General features: G+C 36.8%; 1 protein-coding gene across 1 annotated transcript in view; it reads right to left on the minus strand.

Annotated features, from left to right (window-relative positions):
• The window catches only part of LOC135101960 (potassium channel subfamily T member 2-like), a 523352-nt gene that overhangs the window by 316775 nt on the left and 185641 nt on the right, over positions 1-20936 (minus strand). The window contains 6 exon segments of the mRNA XM_064006426.1: positions 438-581; positions 843-989; positions 16312-16347; positions 16981-17294; positions 18537-18686; positions 20596-20813. Of these exon segments, the coding sequence (XP_063862496.1) occupies positions 438-581; positions 843-989; positions 16312-16347; positions 16981-17294; positions 18537-18686; positions 20596-20813 (1009 nt within the window).

Below are 20936 nucleotides of genomic sequence, written 5' to 3' on the forward strand. Positions count from 1 at the left end.
TCCTTTAAACCTCAATCTTGACATATCTTTTCATGCAAACACAATCATGTTCTGTGCAATGACAATGCACTACAACACATTCTAGATAAGGATTCAGATGATTTATGGGCGAGATCAGTGATGATAATGATGATCATTTAGAGACTTAGAGTTCTGTATCATAAACACATAGCAACAGCTCCATATCAGAGCTTTATCAAAACAAACCTATCTTTATGCAATGATATACACAGGTACACTAAGGAGGATTAACAAACACTCATAACATGCCACTAGTTCAGTGTCACAAGGGAAAGTTTTCTTAATTAAAAAAAGTTTTCCTTGAGAAAAAAAGCATTTTCCTTAATGTTACCAGAATAATCAAAATGCAAAATAAAACATTTTAAAATATCATGATAAAGGTACTTTAAGTGAAAACCATGTCTTTTCATTCTCACCGGGGCGTTTGTCTGAGACACTGATAAGGGTGTCGGAGCGTGGGACATCAAGGAAATTACCACCACTCAAGGAAGGGCTGTTGGATTTTGTCGTGTCTTCTCGCTCCAGCTTGTGTCTTGGGTGACTTTTCCGCAGCTCCATTGCTGGAGAAGGTGAAAAATATTACTAAATATTGACAGAATAACCACTACTAAATATCGAGAGAGTGATCTTTAAGTTTAGAAAAAAACTTTCATCTAAAGTAGAGACTGTTTCATGTGGCACAGCATTCAATGAATTTTACATAAAATAGCTGAGAAATTATTAAATATGTATAATTTGATCATAAAATTTCAAAATTTCTAAACATTTTGAGCATTACTCCTTATCATTTTTCTAATAATTGCATTCACTATCAAACTCACATTCTCCTTCCTCCTGAATGAGTTTTTGTTTGGTAGAGGTTACCAAGGCTTCCTCTCTGGTTATATGTCTTCCTTGTTCTTCTTCCCATTTCTCCCTTCTCCGATCCACCTCCTCCTCTAATTTCTTCTGCAGCTCGTTGACAGAGACTGGAAGAGAGAGGCCTGAGTCATGGTTAGTGGGTGTTGCTAGGAGCAGGGTTGGTACCTTCTTGCAAGGTACACTTCCTTCCAAGGTGTGACTCCCCAGCATGGCTTTCTTTCCACTTTCTCCTCTGCCCAACCCTTCCCTCCTCCACAATGACTCGCCAAGCCAAGCCAAGCCTTTGGAAGCCTTTACTGAAGCTTAATGTTGAAGGCTCTCAAAAGCTTAACAGCTTATAATTGGTGTATGTACCAGGAGTACTGCAAAGCTCTTATGTCTGCTGGTAACTAATATCATATGTATAAACTATAGTGTTTAAAGTGCTAAAGTAAAGAAATACTTGTATACAATATATGAAGTACTGTATATACAAATTTTCCTTAAGAGTGGCTTGCAAGGCACAGTGATGGGTAGGTTGGGGCATGATGTAGGGCAACAGGTGAAGAGTGGTAGACAAGTACTGCTTAAGACTTCTGTAGTCACAAAACTACTTTGTCACATTCACCATAAAAAGCCATGCAGGGTTATGCTACAAGATAAATGTATTTTATCTATTTCAGTTTATACTGAAGCAAGGGGTTATATTTAGTGGAATGATATTTTATATCTTTTATGATATATTTGTGATATTTGCAGAATAACTTATTCAGTACTGCTAATTCTAGTGCAAATATATACAGATACACAACATGCTTTTGTGATATACATATGTACACACTGAACACATAGACAAACATTCAGTGTTCCTGTGCTTAATGCTTATGATAGCCTGTAAGGAACAAGTCTGTGAGATATGACTGCATCTGACACAACATGGAAAGACAAGGACAACTACAACACACCATACTTGAACATATTAAGTTATGAAAAAACTAACTCAAAGCATGTGTGTGTGTGTGTGTGTGTGCATGTGTGCTTTAGTATAATATGCAGTTGTAACAGTGTAACTGCTAGTCGTGAAACTTTGTCATAATAAAGTTTAGAAAAAATATAGCATCTGCAAGCTGCCATTACCTTTTCTTTCTTATGTAACTGCAGTAAAGCTATGCAGTAAAAAAATACTAAACAAGCAATGGTAAATTTCCATTTTTATACCTTCAAATCATAATTTGAATTCCATTTTCTGCAAAGAATATGGTGAAATGTCACCAATTTTTCTGTCTATCATGTATAGCATGTAAATTTTAATGATAAAAAGTATTTCAAATAATTCCAGCAAGATAATGTTCAAATATATGCATAAAAATATGTAGGTAGGATGTGCACATGTGATTGAACAATATAAAACTTTTATGACTGTACACAGCTTTGGCTTGCCATTTACCTACACTGAATAGTCTACCAATGTCTTAAAATCATTGCACACATTGAGGGAGAATATTTAAAGCTTTCCTGATGGCACACCTGATTAAAAACATATTTCTACTGTAAATTGCTTCAAATCCACATCACAATTCCACATTAAGGAATGTGATGCTACTAAAATCACATATGGCTACTTATTTAATATGGGAGATGGGGATAGAGCAAAAATTCAGAGCAAGGAAAGTTACACAAAATTTTCATAAGAATATGTGATGTGATAAAAACAATGGAAGCAGATCACAGTCATGGACATGCAGCAGCATCAGTATCCTGTGAGGACTTGTGCTGCCATCATTCAGATCTACATTATACTCATTACTATGACCATGTTTACATTCTCACATGTGATTTCACTATGCTAAATTTCAATGGAGAGCAAAAATTAATTTCTCTGTCAAACTTTGCCATTGGTAATGGAAGCCCTTGAAATGATAAGGCCTACAGCGATGAAACAATAGGACAAGCAAGGTATTCAGAGAGGCACTTGTGCTTCAAGAGGGATAAAATATAACTGAAAGATGACAAGAGATTAAATCAAGCTTCCAAGAGCAAATATGTGGAAAAATTGGAATAACTTGTGTAACAAGATCATGTAATAACAAACAATGAAGATGCTCATATTATCAATTTATCATTTTGAACAATTCAGAGAACTGTCACATACAGTTTGTCTAACTGGAAGAAGGATTGAGTTACTGGCTCTGCATCTTGATTCCTGATCCCCAAGCAAAAACATTATTGTATTTAAATCTGCAATGATTTATCAATAGTATGTTCAAGAAGATGCAACTTTCATGTCTAGAATCATTACTGATGACAAGTGTCAGGTCTACTGCTAAAGTGAGAGAATAAATGGGAGTCTTTATAGTGGGAGAGCTTGCACTCCCCAAAACTAAAAAAGAGAAAGCAGGCTAGGAGCACAATGAAGATCATAATCCTAACACTTTTTAGCAGTAGCAGCATTGTGCATGTTGAATTCATCTCCCCAGAATCATACTGTTGATCTTGAGTTCTATTGTAATGCTCTGAGGCATCTAAAGGAGAATATTCGGGCAGTACCTGAACACCAGACTGGTGAAAATTCCATATTTTATCACAATGTATTTAAATCACAATTTTTACCCACACAAACATGATGGTCACTCCCTACCCATTTCTTGCCATCTTTGACTCCCTGCATCTTTTCATTTTCCTCAAAATGAAGAGTCACTATTTTGGCACCATGTTACTTTAAGTAGATGTTGGGATACTATAAGAAAACTGAGATTGATAGATAGATTACAGAGTGACAATTCTGTCCATAGAGTGACAATACAACAAAGGTAGGAATCCTTGTGAGTGAGAAAGTGTGAATACCACCTAGTATCTAGTTGCTCTTACAGTATTGAAAAACCATGTGCACATGAACCACATTCCTATGGCATGTGAACCAGTGTATTACATAAGAATTCCAATTGTGTACAAGTAAAATCCACAGTTATAGAATCCAAGGTTGGTGAGAATTACTGTTAATATCTTATTCATGTCATAAAGAAACTACCAAGAGAAACATGGGAGGATGGATGGCAACCATTCTGCTGGAAAACATTTTCCTTCAGTAGGTGGAGAAGGCAGTAAACAGCTGCCAAAACAATAATTATTCCCAGTGAGGTCTACAGCACTGGATCAGGGAATGCTGTGAATTTATCATTAAACCCAGCTGTGACCTCACTGAACATTTCACTTTGTGTCTCACAACACAAGGGGGCAGTCACAGCCTGCTCTTTAAGACAACTCTCTTCCTTCACACAAAACTACATGCACCTAATTATACACACACACACACACACACACACACACACACACACACACACACACACACACCTTTCACTCAAAATCCTAAATCAGTATGGCAACTCCTAAACCAGTCTTGGAGTTCCCATCTGGGGAGGGGACCACAAATGTCCCCAGGTCAGAGTGATCTGGTATCGACCCTAAGAGCCTTGACACTCCCCTCAACTTTTCTTCATTAACTTCTGCAAAATTTGCAACATTAGATCTAATTTTCAATCTAGGCAACTGAAAGTAGTCCTTTTTCTGTTCCCTCCTACTTTCTCTATCCTCATTTTCAATCCAAAGCTGGATGTTGTGTCTGTGTGCAATGACTTAATCTGCTCTCGTACCCATGCTCTTGAATCTTCTGAGTTTTCCATCATCTAGGTATGACTATAGAGTCACTCTCAAACTAAATTTATCTGTGCTGTATATCTCTCACCTAACTCCTCTGACTAAAAAAGATTCTTTGATTACCTAACTTCCAAAGTGGAGCACATTCTGACTCTCTTCCCTTTTGAGGAGATTTCCATTATTAGAGATTTCAATGTTCACTGCCAATCCAATCTCCACCATGCTCTCCTCTCCCTTCACTGACCATCCTGGTGAACTAGCCTTTAACTTTGTTATCCTCTGCAACCTAGAGCAATTGGTGCAACACCCTACTCATATTCCTGACCATCTTGGAGATACACTCAACATTCTTGACCTTTTTTTCTAGCCTCTAATCCTTCTGTTTATGCTGTTACCCTATCTTCTCCATTAGGCTCCTCCAATCACAACCTCATACCTGTATCTTGTCCTATCATTCCAATCTCTCCTCAGGATTCCACAAAGCAGAGGTGTGTCTGGTGTATTGCCTCTACTAATTAGTAGAACCCGAGGAAGTATTATGCTAATTTTTCTTGGAATGACTACTGCTTCCGTGTCAGAGACCTGTCTCTGTGTGCTGAGCGCATAACAGAGGTGATAGTGTCTGGCATGGAGGTGTACATTTCTCACTCTTGCTCTTGACCTAAACCTTCCAAATCTTGGTTTAATACAGCCTGTTCTTGTGCTATACATGATAGAGAGGTGACCCACAAAAGGTACTTGAGCCTTCCATCATCTGAATCTCATGCGCTTTATATTTCTCCCTGGAATCATACCAAGTCTGTTCTTCAAATAGTAAAAAAATCATTCAGTAATAGAGTGTTAAAATCTTTATAGATCTAACTCTCCTCGTGACTTCTGGCATCTAGCCAAGAACATCTGCAATAACTTTGCTTCTTCATCCTTCTGTCCTGTCACCCACTCTCTTCCTATTATACATCAATGATCTTCTTCTAAACCAAACTTCTTGTCCTATCGACTCCAATGCTGATGATACCACCTTGCACTTTTCCACGTCTTTTCATAGACGTCCAACCCTTCAGGAAATAAACAGTTCATGCAGGGAAGCCACAGAATGCCTGACTTCTGATCTCTCTAAAATTCTGATTAGGGGGGGTTCCACTCGTACTGCTATTTCAGATAGGGTGGAATAAAAAACTTTTCATCTTATCAACTCCTCTCCTCTAACTGACTGTCAACAGCCTCTTTCTCATTGCTGCAATGTTGCATCTCTTGCTATCATCTATAGCTATTTTCATGCCAATTGCTCTTCTGATCTTGCTGTGTGCCTCCCCTCCTCCTGCAGTCTCACTGCACAAGACTTACTTCTTTCTCTCACCCCTATTCTGTCCATCTCTCTAATGAAAGAGTTAACCAGTATTCTCAGTCATTCATCCCTTTCTCTGGTAAACTCTGGAACTCCCTGCCTGCTTCTGTATTTCCTCCTCTATGACTTGAACTCTTTCAAGAGGGAGATTTCAAGACACTTATCCTTCAATTTTTGAAGATTTTCTTGACATCTCTTTTTGGACCAGCACCTCAGTGGGATTTTTTGTTTCCCTTGGTTAGTGACCCTCTTACATAAAAAAAAAAAAAAAAAATCAACAAATGGGATCTTTTAACATTATTTTCTTTCTTTACTATTTTTTCCTTTTACTTTCTTTGATCAAACTCTACATAAGCATCATTGGGGAGATTAACTTGAACAGTAAATAAATAGAAAAAAAAATAATATAAATATATATACAAATAGCTTATCTGAAATTATTTGCTACCAGATAGTATGGATGAATGTCCTTATAATATATAGACTATAGGTAGGTAAACTAATATAGTCTACTGCTATGTTAATTCTAAGTTTCTACCAATCATCAATCTTAATTTCTGTAAAGATAAGGTCTTCTCAAATGATATCATCATCTAATCCCTCAAACTACCATCCTATTGGTTTAATTTCCTGCCTATCTAAAGTTTTTGAATCTATCCTCAACAGGAAGATTCTTAAACATCTATCACTTCACAACCTTCTATCTGATCACCAGTATGGGTTTCGTCAAGGCTGCTCTACTGGTGATCTTATCTTCTGGCTTTCCTTACTGAGTCTTGGTCTTCCTCTTTTAGAGATTTTAGTGAAACTTTTGCTGTTGCCTTGGACATATCAAAAGCTTTTGATAGAGTCTGGCACAAAGCTTTGATTTCCAAACTATCCTATGGCTTCTATCCTTCTCTCTGTAACTTTATCTCACGTTTCCTTTCTGACCATTCTATTGCTGCTGTGGTAGACGGTCACTGTTCTTCTCCTAAATCTATTAACAGTGGTGTTTCTCAGCATTCTGTCCTGTCACCCACTCTCTTCTTATCATTCATCAAAGACCTTCTAAACCAAACTTCTTGTCCTATCCACTCCTACACTGATGATACCACCCTGCACTTTTCCACGTCTTTTCATAGACATCCAACCCTTAAAGAAGTAAACATTTCACACAGGAAAGCCACAGAACGCCTGACTTCTGATCTTTCTAAAATTTCTGATTGGGGCAGAGCAAACTTGATATTGTTCAAAGCCTCAAAAACTCAATTCCTCCATCTATCAACTCGACACAACCTTCCAGACAACTATCCCCCTCTTCTTCAATGACACTCAACTGTCCCCCCTCTTCTACACTGAACATCCTCAGTCTGTCCTTTACTTATAGTCTGAACTGGAAACTTCACATCTCATCTCTAGCTAAAACAGTTTCTATGAAGTGAGGCATTCTGAGATGTCTCTGCCAGTTTTTCTCACCCCCCCAGCTGCTAACTCTGTACAAGGGCCTTATCTGTCCATGTATGGAGTATGCTTCACATGTCTGGGGGTGTTCCACTCATACCACTCTTCTAGACAGGGTGGAAACAAAAGCTTTTCATCTCATCAGCTCCTCTACTCTAACTGACTGTCTTCAGCCTCTCTCTTATTGTCGCAATGTTGTATCTCTAGCTGTCTTCTACCGCTGTTTTCATGCTAACTACTCTTCTGATCTTGCTAACTACATGCCTTCCCTCCTCCTGCGGCCTTGCTGCACAAGACTCTGCTTTCTCTCACCCCTATTCTGTCCACCTCTCTAATGCAAGAGTTAACCAGTATTCTCAGTCATTCATCCCTTTCTCTGGTAAACTCTGGAACTCCCTGCCTGCTTCTGTATTTCCACCTTCCTGTGACTTTAATTCCTTCAAGAGGGAGGTTTCAAGACACTTATCCTTCAATTTTTGACTACTGCTTTGGACCCTTTCCTGGGACTGGCATGTCAGTGGGCTTTTTTTTTTTATTGGATTTTTGTTGCCCTTGGCCAGTGTCCCTCCTAAAAAAAAAAAAAAAAAAAAAAAAAAAAAATATATATATATATATATATATATATATATATATATATATATATATATATATATATATATATATATATATATATATATATATATATAATTTCACTGCCTCTTTCACTAGTTAGGTCAAGCTTTGGTGGTTTGAGACATCTTGGCAGGTGTCCTATATTATGAGAGGAAATGAAGTTCAAATAGTCTCCACTTGGCTCATTTAAACCAAGTTCCTTTCATCTGTGAGCTGAGTATGCTAAGCCTTACACCATAAGCCCCAGATGTGATGAAAGTTGACAAATAATGATTATTACTCTGGTTCAAACCTTAGGACACAACATCCAAACATTTCCCCTATTTGATAAGAATTGTTTTAAGCTTATGAGCTTGACTGACAGTGATAATATTATGTGTTTAAAAGCATTAAAGAATTATTTCTGAAGTTACTATGGCACAAATAAAATTTGTAACTAAAGACAGCATTAACCAGGCATTCTTAAAACTTTGAAATTCTTCATAACAGATAACAATGCAAATCAGCCTCTCAAGGGAATATATATATATATATATATATATATATATATATATATATATATATATATATATATATATATATATATATATATATATATATATATATATATATATATATATATATATATATATATATATATATATATATATATATATATATATATAATTTTTTTTTTTACCTGAGAATTACTGAATAATAACATATCTTAATTTAAATTTAGTAATTTGGTTTTCAAACATGTTTAAAATTACACTGGAGAACTAGTTGCCATCCTGCAACTGGATATCAGTTTAATTTAAATATAGGTACATTCGCTGTGGGATTCTTATTGGTCTGTGAGATGTTGAAATAAGAAAGCATGGCATTTTATTGCTCATCAACTTTCACTTAATATTCAGACACCTACAATTCTCAAAACTCACTAATACTGCTCACTTAGGAACAAGGACAGAGTGAATGTAATTGGTCAGTATTCAAAAGTGAGTACAAACAAATATTATTTTAATATACTCAGACTATTCTTAAGTAGCTTCATCTTAAGAGATTTAACTTTCATTTTAATAGGTATGTTGAAATATTATTGTGATATTCTTTAGAATTATGCAATACAGTAAAATTGTGTAAATTATTAAAATTCTGTGATAAAGAATAAAAAGTATAAAAGCAATATTAAAAAAGAAAAAAAGATGACACCATGAATATTGGAATCTACTATTCAGATCCAAATCCAAATACATTATAGTGTTATGTTCATATAATATATATATATATATATATATATATATATATATATATATATATATATATATATATATATATATATATATATATATATATATATATATATATATATATATATTTCAATATGCATGCTATTGTAAACCAATCAGAATGTGGGAAAAAATGTGGTGTTGTGTGACCCATGACTTAATAAGTAGTAGTAGTGGTGGTGGTGGTGGTGGTGGTGGTGTCTGCAGTGGATGAGATGAGAAAAATAAGGGAATGGGGTAAGGAGTGTCATCTCACAACTGGGTTTGAGTGCAGCACTCTCAGGCAACACAAACTGGTCAAGGATCACAGGAAACATAAAAAGACAGGGAGGGAAATCATGGAGAGAGACAATTGAGTGGATATTTAAAAAAAGAGGAATAAATCATTAATCTGTTTTTATGAATGGAGATTAACTGTTTTAATATCACTGTGATTTTTTTTTTATAATTTGCTTTCCCTGCATCCTCTTATCACCCACTACATCTGATATCTCTTATGTGATATCTCTTAACTATCATTTCACTTCATGTTAGTACCGTATATGTCAGTTTACAAGACGACACTGTTTTAGCAACATAATCTAAACATCAAGGATTATTATTATTAGGCTCTGATGCAGAGAAGTTTGGGTATGTTGTGAAACATTTTTGTTTTAAGTGTCAAGGAGGCTGGTCTATGTGAAAAATCAATCAATCGATCAAAAGCTCACTCAATCTGCCACTTCCAAAAGTTACAAAATGAATTTATAAAAAGCTTGCTGATTTTATTTCAGAGGTGTTTTGATGCTTCTTACTTCCTTCAAAATGAAGGAAGTAAGAAAACACAAGTATGTGAAGAGTTCCAGAATCTACCACTGAAAGGCTTGAAAAGTCAAGGTATACTGATTAACTCTTGCATTAGTATGGTGGATGGAATAACGATAAGTACAAAATCTCAAGCAGCAAGGCTGCAGTAAAAAGGAAACATGCAACTAGCAAGTTCACATGAACAGTAACCACAGGAATAACACTAGAAGACAGCAAGTTAATGAAACATTGTGGCAGTGAATGAGAGATTCAAGTTTATCTATCTCTCTGATGCCTTACTTCCTCTAGAAGCACCCCCTAAGGGAATTTGCACAACAAAGAAGTCTCCATTTATTTCTATCCAAACACTCCCTTCTTGCATGTTTAAGCATTTACCCTCTTTCATACATTTATGCCTTTACCCTATCCTTCCACCTTTCAATTGACTTTTCTCTCCTAGCATCCTCTTAAACTTTGCTCACATTTTCTCCATAAAGTCATTGGCCTTCATCCTCTCAATGTGTGCATACCATCTCAGTGTGTTCCTTCTCAACCCATTCCACAACTCCATAATCTACATTATTTGCACATTTGCTCATATCACATCTCTCATGCACACTCATGCATGTTCTTACCCTCCCATTCTGTCACTCCACATGCCTCTCTGAGATTACTCATAACTCATGAGAGATTTAAGATAGGCAGTTAAAAGAATGGGAGTTGAGGTGAAAAATTTTAACTCTACCCTATTTAGTAAAGTTGTATGAGTTGATCCTCCTAAATATGAAGGAAAAACAAATAAATGACAAAGGTCACCTAACTTCTTAGAAATTGTTTTAGTAAGTGATGATATATGAAATTTCTAATTGAAATTTTTTGACAGGGACAGCTCAAGCATGTTAAGTTTGGATGAAAAAGGATAGACTGCAGAAGAGGGATAGCAGTCTAGAATGTTTTGTTAGACGGACAGACGAAGGAATTAAATTTTTCGGCATTGGACAACACAAGAGTTGCACTGCTCCATATGGAAATTATAGAAAGATCATTAGTTAAGTGCTTTGGGGCTTCACTCCATGAACTGTTTAATTCCTGCTGCATTGCCCATCAGGTAAATGACAATAAAAAATGCAGGATAGACTCATCATCATCAGACTGGAGAGGCTAATAAATAATAATAGGGAGGAAATGAAGGTGTCACCCTTCTCAGGAACAGGCTTAATGTAAATACACTTCCAGCAAGAAGGGAAAATGGACGTTGATAAATATTCAGAAAGGTTTGACCAGGCAACCAATTCTCTTGCAGTGTGGGGATGTGAGGATAAAGATTTCCCTTTTGAGGTTTCTGTATATGGATGGCTGGTTCACACACACACACACACACACACACACACACACACACACACACACACACACACACACACACACACACACACACACACACACACAAGTTACAAACTGAAAGCAAGGAATTATAAATGGTATAATGCCAGGTGTGTAGAAGTAAAAAAGAAAAAAAGATAGGGCATGGAAGAGAATGATGAGATAACTGAACAAAAATCCTAGAGAAGAATACAGAAAGGCAAGGAATGAATAGAATATAAGAAGAAGAGAAGAAGAAAGAAACTTTGAAAGTGACACAGTAAGAAAATGCAAGGAAGAACTTGAAGACTTCTACAGATATGTAAATGACAAAATGAAACATAAGGATGGCATAAGCAATTTAAAAAGGGAAGGAAGAATTTATGAAACTACTGAGATGAGTGACCTAATGAATGAGAGTTTTCAATCTGTGTTTACAAAGGAAACTGAATTTGTGGCACCGAAAGTGGTATCACAGAGTGAGGGAATACAGGAGATACAAGTAAAGAGGCAAGAAATCAAGAAACTGCTTGAAGAGCTGGATGTTAGAAAAGCTATGGGACCAAATCAGATAAATGGATGGATATTAAAAGAATGTAAAGAACAAATGGAAGAACCCACATGGGACATAATTAACAGCTCGTTGAGAGAAGAAGTACCAAGGGAATGGAAAAGAGCTAACAAAGTGCCAATATATAAAGGGAGAAATAAAATGGAACCACTAAATTATAGACCGGTGTCACTAACAAGTACTGTAAGCAAGCTTTGTGAAATAGTAATTAAAGACAGATGGATGGAATATCTAGATGAAAAGATAATTACAGAAAAGCAATTTAGATTCAGGAAAGGGAAATCCTGTATCACAATTCTACTCGGCTTCTATAAGAGAGTAATAGATGGAGTGTAAGAGAGGGACGAGTGGGTTGATGCGGTATACCTGTATCTCAAAAAAAAACACTTGTTAAAGTTCCCCACAAATGCCTTATGTGGAAGCTAGAGAATGGAGGAGGACTAAAGGGAGCAACATTGTGATAGAAGGAGGATTATTTACAAGGGAGGGAAATGAGAACAGTAATCAGAGACACTAATTCAAGTTGGTGCAAAGTGACAAGTGGGGTACCACAAGGATCTGTGTTGGCACCTATTATGTTTCAAATATAGATATGTAAAAGATATGATAGAGGATCTAAATAGTTATATAAACCTGTTTGCTGATGATGCAAAAATAATGAAAATAATAAAGGATGAAAATGAGTTACAAAAGAATATTGACAAGATACATACATGGAGCCAAAGATAGAAATTAGAATTTAAGGCCAGAAAATGCCACATGTTGGAAACAGGAAAAAAGTAAAAAGAGGAGGAGAAATAATAATGAAAAGTAATGGAGAAAAAGATTTGGGAATAATGATTCAGGACACACTATCACCTGAAAGACACATAAACGGGATATTTGGCTCTACACACAACTTGTGTGTGTGTGTGTGTGTGTGTGTGTGTGTGTGTGTGTGTGTGTGTGTGTGTGTGTGGAAAAACTGGACAAGTCTAAATATGGAGACAGGATCACATGAGCGTAGCTCAGACCCTGTAAACTAATGGAAGTAAGAATTCATGGAGTAATAGACTATTAAACTGGGCAGTGGAAAACTTGATGACTCAATGGGTTGATTGTGATACCAGATTTAGTGGAAGAGATAAACCATCAAGACTTGATTTAGTGTTTACCAAGGACAGGGAAATTATTGAAACTATACACTATGATAGCCCTCTAGGTAAAAGTGATCATATATTGATGGAATTTAATTTGAAAAATGAAAATGTAATCATCGATGAAAATTATAAGGTGAAAAAAATTTAAATATAGTAAAGATGACTTTGAAAAATTAAGAAAGTACTTTGTTGCTGTGGACTGAAAAGACTTTGAAGATGGAGAAGATGTTTGGAAAAAATGGGATGAATTTATAAGGATATACAATTCTGCTGAGGAGAAATTTGTACCTAGAGCAGGAGTGAGATGTGGGAAGGGTAAAGAATGGTTCAATACAAAATGCAAAGAGGCTAGAAATTTTAATTCAAATGTTTGGAATAGATGGAAGAAGAGGAAAACTGAGAGCAGATGGGAGGAATATATTGATGTTAGAAACAAGTACATTGAGATAATAAGAATAGAGAGAAGAAAAATATGAAAGAGATATAATAGATAAGTGTATAAATGAACCCAAACTATTCTTTAGACATATTAATGGGAAGATGAAGAAGAAGGAAGGTGTATCAAGATTGAAAGTCAAAGGAAAAATCTATGAGGATGCACAGGACATGGTGGAGGTTATGAACAATAGTTTCAGATCGGTATTTACTGTTTGATGCTGGAAGGGATAAATTGGTAAGGAATATGCTAAGTACAGTCCCAGTCAATTATGAAGAAATATTTAAGATGATGGAAGAACTTAATGTAAATAAAGCAACTGGTCCAGATGGAGTATCAAACTGGATATTGAAAGAATGTAGAGAACATCTGGCTGATAAAATTCACAGTCTAGTGGTGACATCACTATCACAGAGAGTACCAAAAGATTGGAAGAGAGCAAATATTACACCAATATTCAAAGGAAGAAATAAGGAAAACCCACTAAATTATAGACCAGTGTTGACTAGTTGTAGGAAAACTATGTGAAAGGACAATAAAGGAAAGATGGATGGAACATTTGGAAAGAGATAAAGTTTTGGTAAATTATCAATTTGGATTTAGGAGGGGAAGATCATGCTCCATGAACTTATTGTCCTTTTATTCAAAGATAGTCCCTATTGTGCAGAAAAGAGAAGGATGGGTGGATGGTGTCTAATTTGACTTGAAGAAAGCATATGACAAAGTATCACACTGGAGATTGCTATGGAAGATAAAAAAAATATTGAAAAATTGGAGGAAGACTGCTGGAGTGGATGGAGGATTATCTGGGTGATAGAGAGATGAGAACTGTAATACAAGACCAAAATTCATCTTGGCTGAAAGTAACTAGTGGTGTCCCACAAGGGTTAGTGTTGGGACCAATAATGTTTGTAATATATGTGAACGACATAAATGAAAAAAGATAGTTATATGAACTTATTTGCAGATGATGCTAAGCTGATAAGAAGGGTAGAAAATGTAAATGACTGTATGGTATTGCAAGATGATTTAAATAAGATGGAGTAAATCTTGGCAAATGGAATTCAACTTAAGTAAATGTAAAGTAATGGAGTTTGGTAAGAGTAAAAAAAAGAAAACAATATAATTATGAGATGAATGGTGTGAAATTAAAGAAGTCAAAAGAGGAAGTGGATTTGGGAGTAACAGTTACTGAAAATTTGACTCCGGACAGACACATTCATAAAATTACTGAAGAGACAATGAATTTGTTAAAAAGAGTAAAAATGGCATTCTCATATCTGGATGAAGGAATGATAAAAAAAAAGTTGCTGATTTCCAACCAAGATTGGAATATGCAGCAGTGGAATATTGTAAATTTAGAAAGAGTACAAAGAGCAGTCACTAAGATGGTTCTGGAGTTGAACAAGTCAACCTATGAAGAGAGACTAAAAATGTTGGAAATTCCTACCCTTGAAAGTAGGAGAGAGAGAGGATATTTAATAAACATCTATAGAATGATAAATGGTATGGGAAATGTGGACAAAAAATGTTTTACAAATTTAGACACACAGAGTACAAGGGGACACAGTAAGAAGCTGAAGAAAGTTAACTGTAGAAAAGACATCAAGAAGTATAGTTTTCTTCATAGAAGTGTGAACAAATGGAATTAACTCAATGAAAACATTGTCAGTGCTGTAACTGTCCATGCTTTTAAGACCAAACTGGATAAATATAGAGACAAGATACTATGAGATTACTCCCTTCCCATATCCCATAAACCACAACTAGGTAAATACAACTAGGTAAATACACACACACACACACACACACACACACACACACACACACACACACACAGATAAGTTAGGTGTAGTAATGGCAATGAGTGTGCACAACTTCAAACAAAAACTGGACAAGTCTAGATATGGAGACGGGATCACATGAGCGTAGCTCAGGCCCTGTAAATTACAACTAGGTAAATACAACTAGGTAAATAAACACACACACACACACACAAAGAGTATGGCATACAAATTAAATTATTACTGCTTAGAGGTCTCTGTGCACCTAGTTACCAGTATGTATTATCATAGCATAATAAAATGTTTTATTGCTGTATGACTGTTTGAGATATAGCTGTTGGGAGGCTCAACATCAAAATGTTAAGGAATACTATATATGATTAAATATCATTTAAAGTTAAATTATCAAATAGCAACAGGTGCAAAACATCAATGGGGGCAAACGAGTTTGTACAAGATGGAATATAAGAAGCAGCAGTGTTCCTTTTGTACTTAACAGATGCATTGAATTAAAGATTTCCTTTTAGAAACCAGTTCTAAGTTATAATTAATGGACATAGTGTTGTGGTTAACATATGATCAAAATATAAAAAGGCCTGGGAAGTCATCCTTGATCACACATAAGGGGCTTGTTTAATTTCAATGGAAAGGTATTCTTGTTTCCACAATCATACAGGCTTCTGCTGAGTACTTGTTTCTCTTGAAGAAGTACACCATTAAGGGCCTTCTCTAAAACAGTGTGATTAGCTCAAAGTTAAGCCTTTTCCTTGATAAATATGTGGATGTCTTATAACAAGACATATACGGTAGCTTGTCCAAAATCATTGTGCAGACAGATTTTGGTCATTGGTGAGAGATAAAAGGATAGAGCTAAACTAAAACCATATATTATAAAAAAGAACTATTTAAAAATCTTTGTTAAGTAAAATATCTTATACTAAATTCACTAGATCCATCTGAGGGGAAAAAAAGGCACTATCCTAATTTAACCTCAAAATATAAAGAGGCTGAAGAAGGTGAGTGGGGGTGTATAGGACATCCCTTCCGTACCGTTTGAGCGCAGCTTGAGAAGAACACACCTTCGCCCTACAATCAAGAAATATTGCGTGTAACTGTTAAGTCTCGATTGAAGGCTAAAGAAAGATACTGTGCTTCGCTTCTTGTTAAATGTGAGGCAGACAGGCAGACATCCACAAAAGTGCATGTATGGAGGTTGTTGTTAAGTCATTAACTGAAACAGCAGTATATGTACATATGCTTTATGTGAGAGAGAGAGAGAGAGAGAGAGAGAGAGAGAGAGAGAGAGAGAGAGAGAGAGAGAGAGAGAGAGAGAGAGAGAGAGAGAGAGAGAGAGAGAGAGAGAGAGAGAGAGAGAGAGAGAGAGAGAGAGAGAGAGAGAGAGAGAATGAAGGAAAAGACAGAAGGAAAGCAAAGTAAAAAGAAAACTATACAATGGCAATGGATGATAATTCCCATATGATTTCACTAACATGGCAAAAAATTAATGTAAAGCAAGCAGTGTTTCTTGTCAACCAGGGAAACAAGTCAGGAAGGATTGCAAACAGGTCTGACAGGATCAACACATTAGAAATCAGGTGTTTAATTTCTACAGTGGATTCTTTATGAACAAAGGCTTTAGTTAATTATAAATATTAAATCAGTCTTTCCCTCAGCAATTTCTCGACATACTTGAATGTTCGGCTTGGTGGAAAGACTTACCTGATCTTGGTTTGGGTAAAGGTTCCTCTCGATCACCTTCCCTTCTCTCTCCTCCTCCAACACCTCTCTCTGGGTCTTTGGTGAGTGAGGCATCAGCACCCCCTCCCTCCACCCTCCCCTCCTGGTTGGCAGTAGTGGTGTTGGTGGAAGTAGACCCCACCACAAAGGCACTGTTCTCTTCTTTGGTGATGCTCATGTAGAAGCACAGATCTGTCTTCTTCATGATATGTCTTGGGCCTGGGTTGAGCATGATGGTGTCTTCATAAAACTCTGGGAGCTCGGCTGGCCGGACCCCAACAAGAGCCACGCCATACCTATGTAGCAATTGGGATAGATAAGGCTTGAGGTGAAGAAAAAATTAATGTATGTAGAAAGGTAAAAGACCCACAGGGCTAGTGTAAGTTACCTAGTGTCTAGTTTACTTATTTACTTATTAATTTTTGTTTTAGAAGACTGTACCCACTTTTTATATTTCTTTAGCCTCTACATATACCCTCACATGACCACAGCAAAATAAGAATTTAAAATTTAATGAAAATTCAAGTATTGGTAAGAAAATGTCCTGGTATTTACAGGGAAGACACAGGCTCATAATTTTTTTTCCATTGAACTTACCTAAACCAAACTGAATTTGAATCTTTTGTATCTTGACACCTTAATAAGTTAGTTAGATCAGGACAAATTATGGGTCATTTAGATAAGATTGCATTGTTTTAAGCAAGGGTCAAGCTTCTTTCAGGTCAAGAAATGTTAAATAAAGGGAGTGAAAATCATACTATAATTAATTAGAGTCTACATCTCCTTAATAAATACACTAGAATACTTCCCACGTAATATACAGTAATACATAGCTCAGTGAAAGTCCCATGGCAATACTTACTTAACACTGGTACATTCTAATATTCATGTGACCATAGAAATTGTAGAAAAAGAAAAAGAATGAAAAGACACTGATACAAGCATCAAACTCGACAGTGGGGAATAGGACAGGGATGACAAGCAAATTACACCAGATTAAAATGACAGGTACGCCTATCCCTACACATGACTGATAAACTGACACACACACACACACACACACATATATATATATATATATATATATATATATATATATATATATATATATATATATATATATATATATATATATATATATATATATATATATATATATATATATATATATATATAGATAGATAGATAGATAGATAGATAGATAGATAGATAGATATCTGGTAAGAGAAGTAAAATAATACAACTAAGAATAGTGCAATATGACATGAGGTCATAGATATTAGAGAGAGAGAGAGAGAGAGAGAGAGAGAGAGAGAGAGAGAGAGAGAGAGAGAGAGAGAGAGAGAGAGAGAGAGAGAGAGAGAGAGAGAGAGAGAGAGAGAGAGAGAGAGAGAGAGAGAGAGAGAGAGAGAGAGAGAGAGACTATTACCGAATGAACACCATCCACTAACAAAAACACTACCAACACTACCACCACAACAACAAAAATACCACAAAAAAAAAAAGAAGCTTTGAAGAAGAAAGAACGAGACACATACTTGCGATGTGAGTGGAAGCTGGCATAGGTGAAGCTCTTCCCCTCGTACTCCCCGAAGAACCTAGAGTCGCTCAGCTTGATGTGGTAGATCTCATTGCCAGAACACTTTCCGTACAGCCGGTGCCAGTCCTCCTGTGATGCCTGGCCCTCCCTGGAATACACGAGGGATGAGGTGGTAGTCAAAAAGGTAAAAAAAAAAAAGAAAAAAATGAGAGAGGAAAGGGAAGCGCGGGAAGGATGGTGTGAGGGGGATAATGAGATGGGAAAGCCGGAGTGAGATCACCAGAGAGAAGAGAGGAAAAGTTATTTCTTGAATGGGAAAGGTGGAAAGGTTGTGTGTTCTCTCTCTCTCTCTCTCTCTCTCTCTCTCTCTCTCTCTCATTAATTATGCCAGCCAATTACTCCTAATCAACCTAACACACCTTATAACTTTCTCAACTGGAGAGCTCATTAATTTCTCCTGTGCTGGGGGCTTTCCTAATCACAGTGGCGTGTGAACCACAAGGGTGAGTGGCAGGGTACAAGGACAGATACTTTGTCACTTTAATTTACTTGATTTCACTACCACTTTCCTCCCACTAGTATTTTTTTTTTTGCTAACAGGAGGACAAAGTTGATGATGACACTGTTTCTTTCCTTACAGTCCCTCTAACGGTTCAGTGGTATATATATGGACAGCATGTAGGGAGAATGACAGGAAGTAGTGAAAAGGACAAGCTTAGACAGGTAATGGGCTGGCACATATTCTTAAATGCTTCCTTCTTTCATGCTATCTATTTTCAAAGGATAGAGAGATGTAAGCTGGGTTCTCATGTTTGTTCTTCATAGGGAAATGTAGAATATTTGTTAAACTCACTATAATAATGAAAAACATTCTTAAAAGCCTAATAATTCCCACTAGAGTCTGTTGGAAGTAGTTACAATAAGGTAAGGTACACCAAAATGTTTGAGAAATGAGATATAGTCCAAGGGGTGATGCAAGAAATGGTTTTAAATGGGAAATGCCAAGACCAACATTAGGGCTATTTAAGATCTGTAAATAGACACATGGGTTTCCTTACTGTTGTTACACTCCACCACGTTAATTGATTTATCACAACTGCTGAGAGATCCATAATAGTAATGGAAGTGATGGATCGACTTACAGCATTATACACGATTATGTACGTACCCACACCTTACGAGTCTGGACTGCAAGCTTTAATCTCCTTAGTTCTTGGGTACATTTAAAAACACACCCTAGGAAAAAAATAAACTGAAGGGAACGAGCAGAATACAGGTGAGCAAAGTGCAGCTGTTCCATATTAACTACTGCAGAAGGAGGTAGTGAATCACTATTTTATTACTCGGAGGGATAAAATTACCCAAAAAAGGATTCATTGTTCACACGGGACCCAATCTAGACATCGGGATCCCTGGCATTTTGGAGCTTACGTTGCCCTTAAAAGTGTCTCAAAATGGTACTTTAGGGAAAGTAAGAGTAGGAATGATGATCACACTAGCAGTCGCTGGGATAGGAGAGGTAGTGAAGAACCTGCGTGGGAGGAAAGCTAGAACTAACTACACTGAGGCAGAAGAAAGTAGTGTTCAAAGACAGATGTGTTACTGGAAGAGAAAACCAGGTAAAGTACAAGCTGTTAAGAGGAAGTGTGGACAGGAAAAAACAATAACATAAAAGTAAAGACAGGGACGGTGAAGAAGAACGAAGCGGAAGGAGGAGGAGGAGGAGTGTAAAAGAAATTGAAAACATTGAGAAGGAAGCGAAGAAGGAAGAGGAGGTGGAGAAGAAGTAAAAGAAATTGGAGAGAGAGAGAGAGAGAGAGAGAGAGAGAGAGAGAGAGAGAGAGAGAGAGAGAGAGAGAGAGAGAGAGAGAGAGAGAGAGAGAGAGAGAGAGAGAGAGAGAGAGAGAGAGAGAAGATGGACGGAACAGAAGGAGGGGAAGGGGAGTGAAAGTAATAGAAAACAGAGAGAGAGAGAGAGAGAGAGAGAGAGAGAGAGAGAGAGAGAGAGAGAGAGAGAGAGAGAGAGAGAGAGTGGTTAGAAGACCCTTGAGACTCACTGGCCGCGGGAAGTGTGCAGCAGCAGCGTCACTAGGGTTGAGATGCCCGGACTCATGCAGTTGTTGGCGAGCAGGGCGTACTTGAGCTCATCCTCACACACCACGTGCTCTGCAAACTTCACGTGCAGCTTGTTCTCCGGGCGGAAGATTTGCACGTACTGGGGCACGTTGGGGGCGAAGTCCTTCACTGCCCAGGAACGCAGGATAGTGTGCTCGTCCTGCGAGAGAGAAGGGACAGAAACGTCTGACATGATTAATTTCAACACATTTCAGTTATACACGTGCGAGGGTGAAGCTTTGGATAAACGCAATAAGAGTTGAAGCAGCAGATGAAACACGAG

This window comes from Scylla paramamosain, chromosome 7 (genome assembly GCF_035594125.1).
Source record: "Scylla paramamosain isolate STU-SP2022 chromosome 7, ASM3559412v1, whole genome shotgun sequence".
NCBI lineage: Eukaryota > Metazoa > Arthropoda > Malacostraca > Decapoda > Portunidae > Scylla > Scylla paramamosain.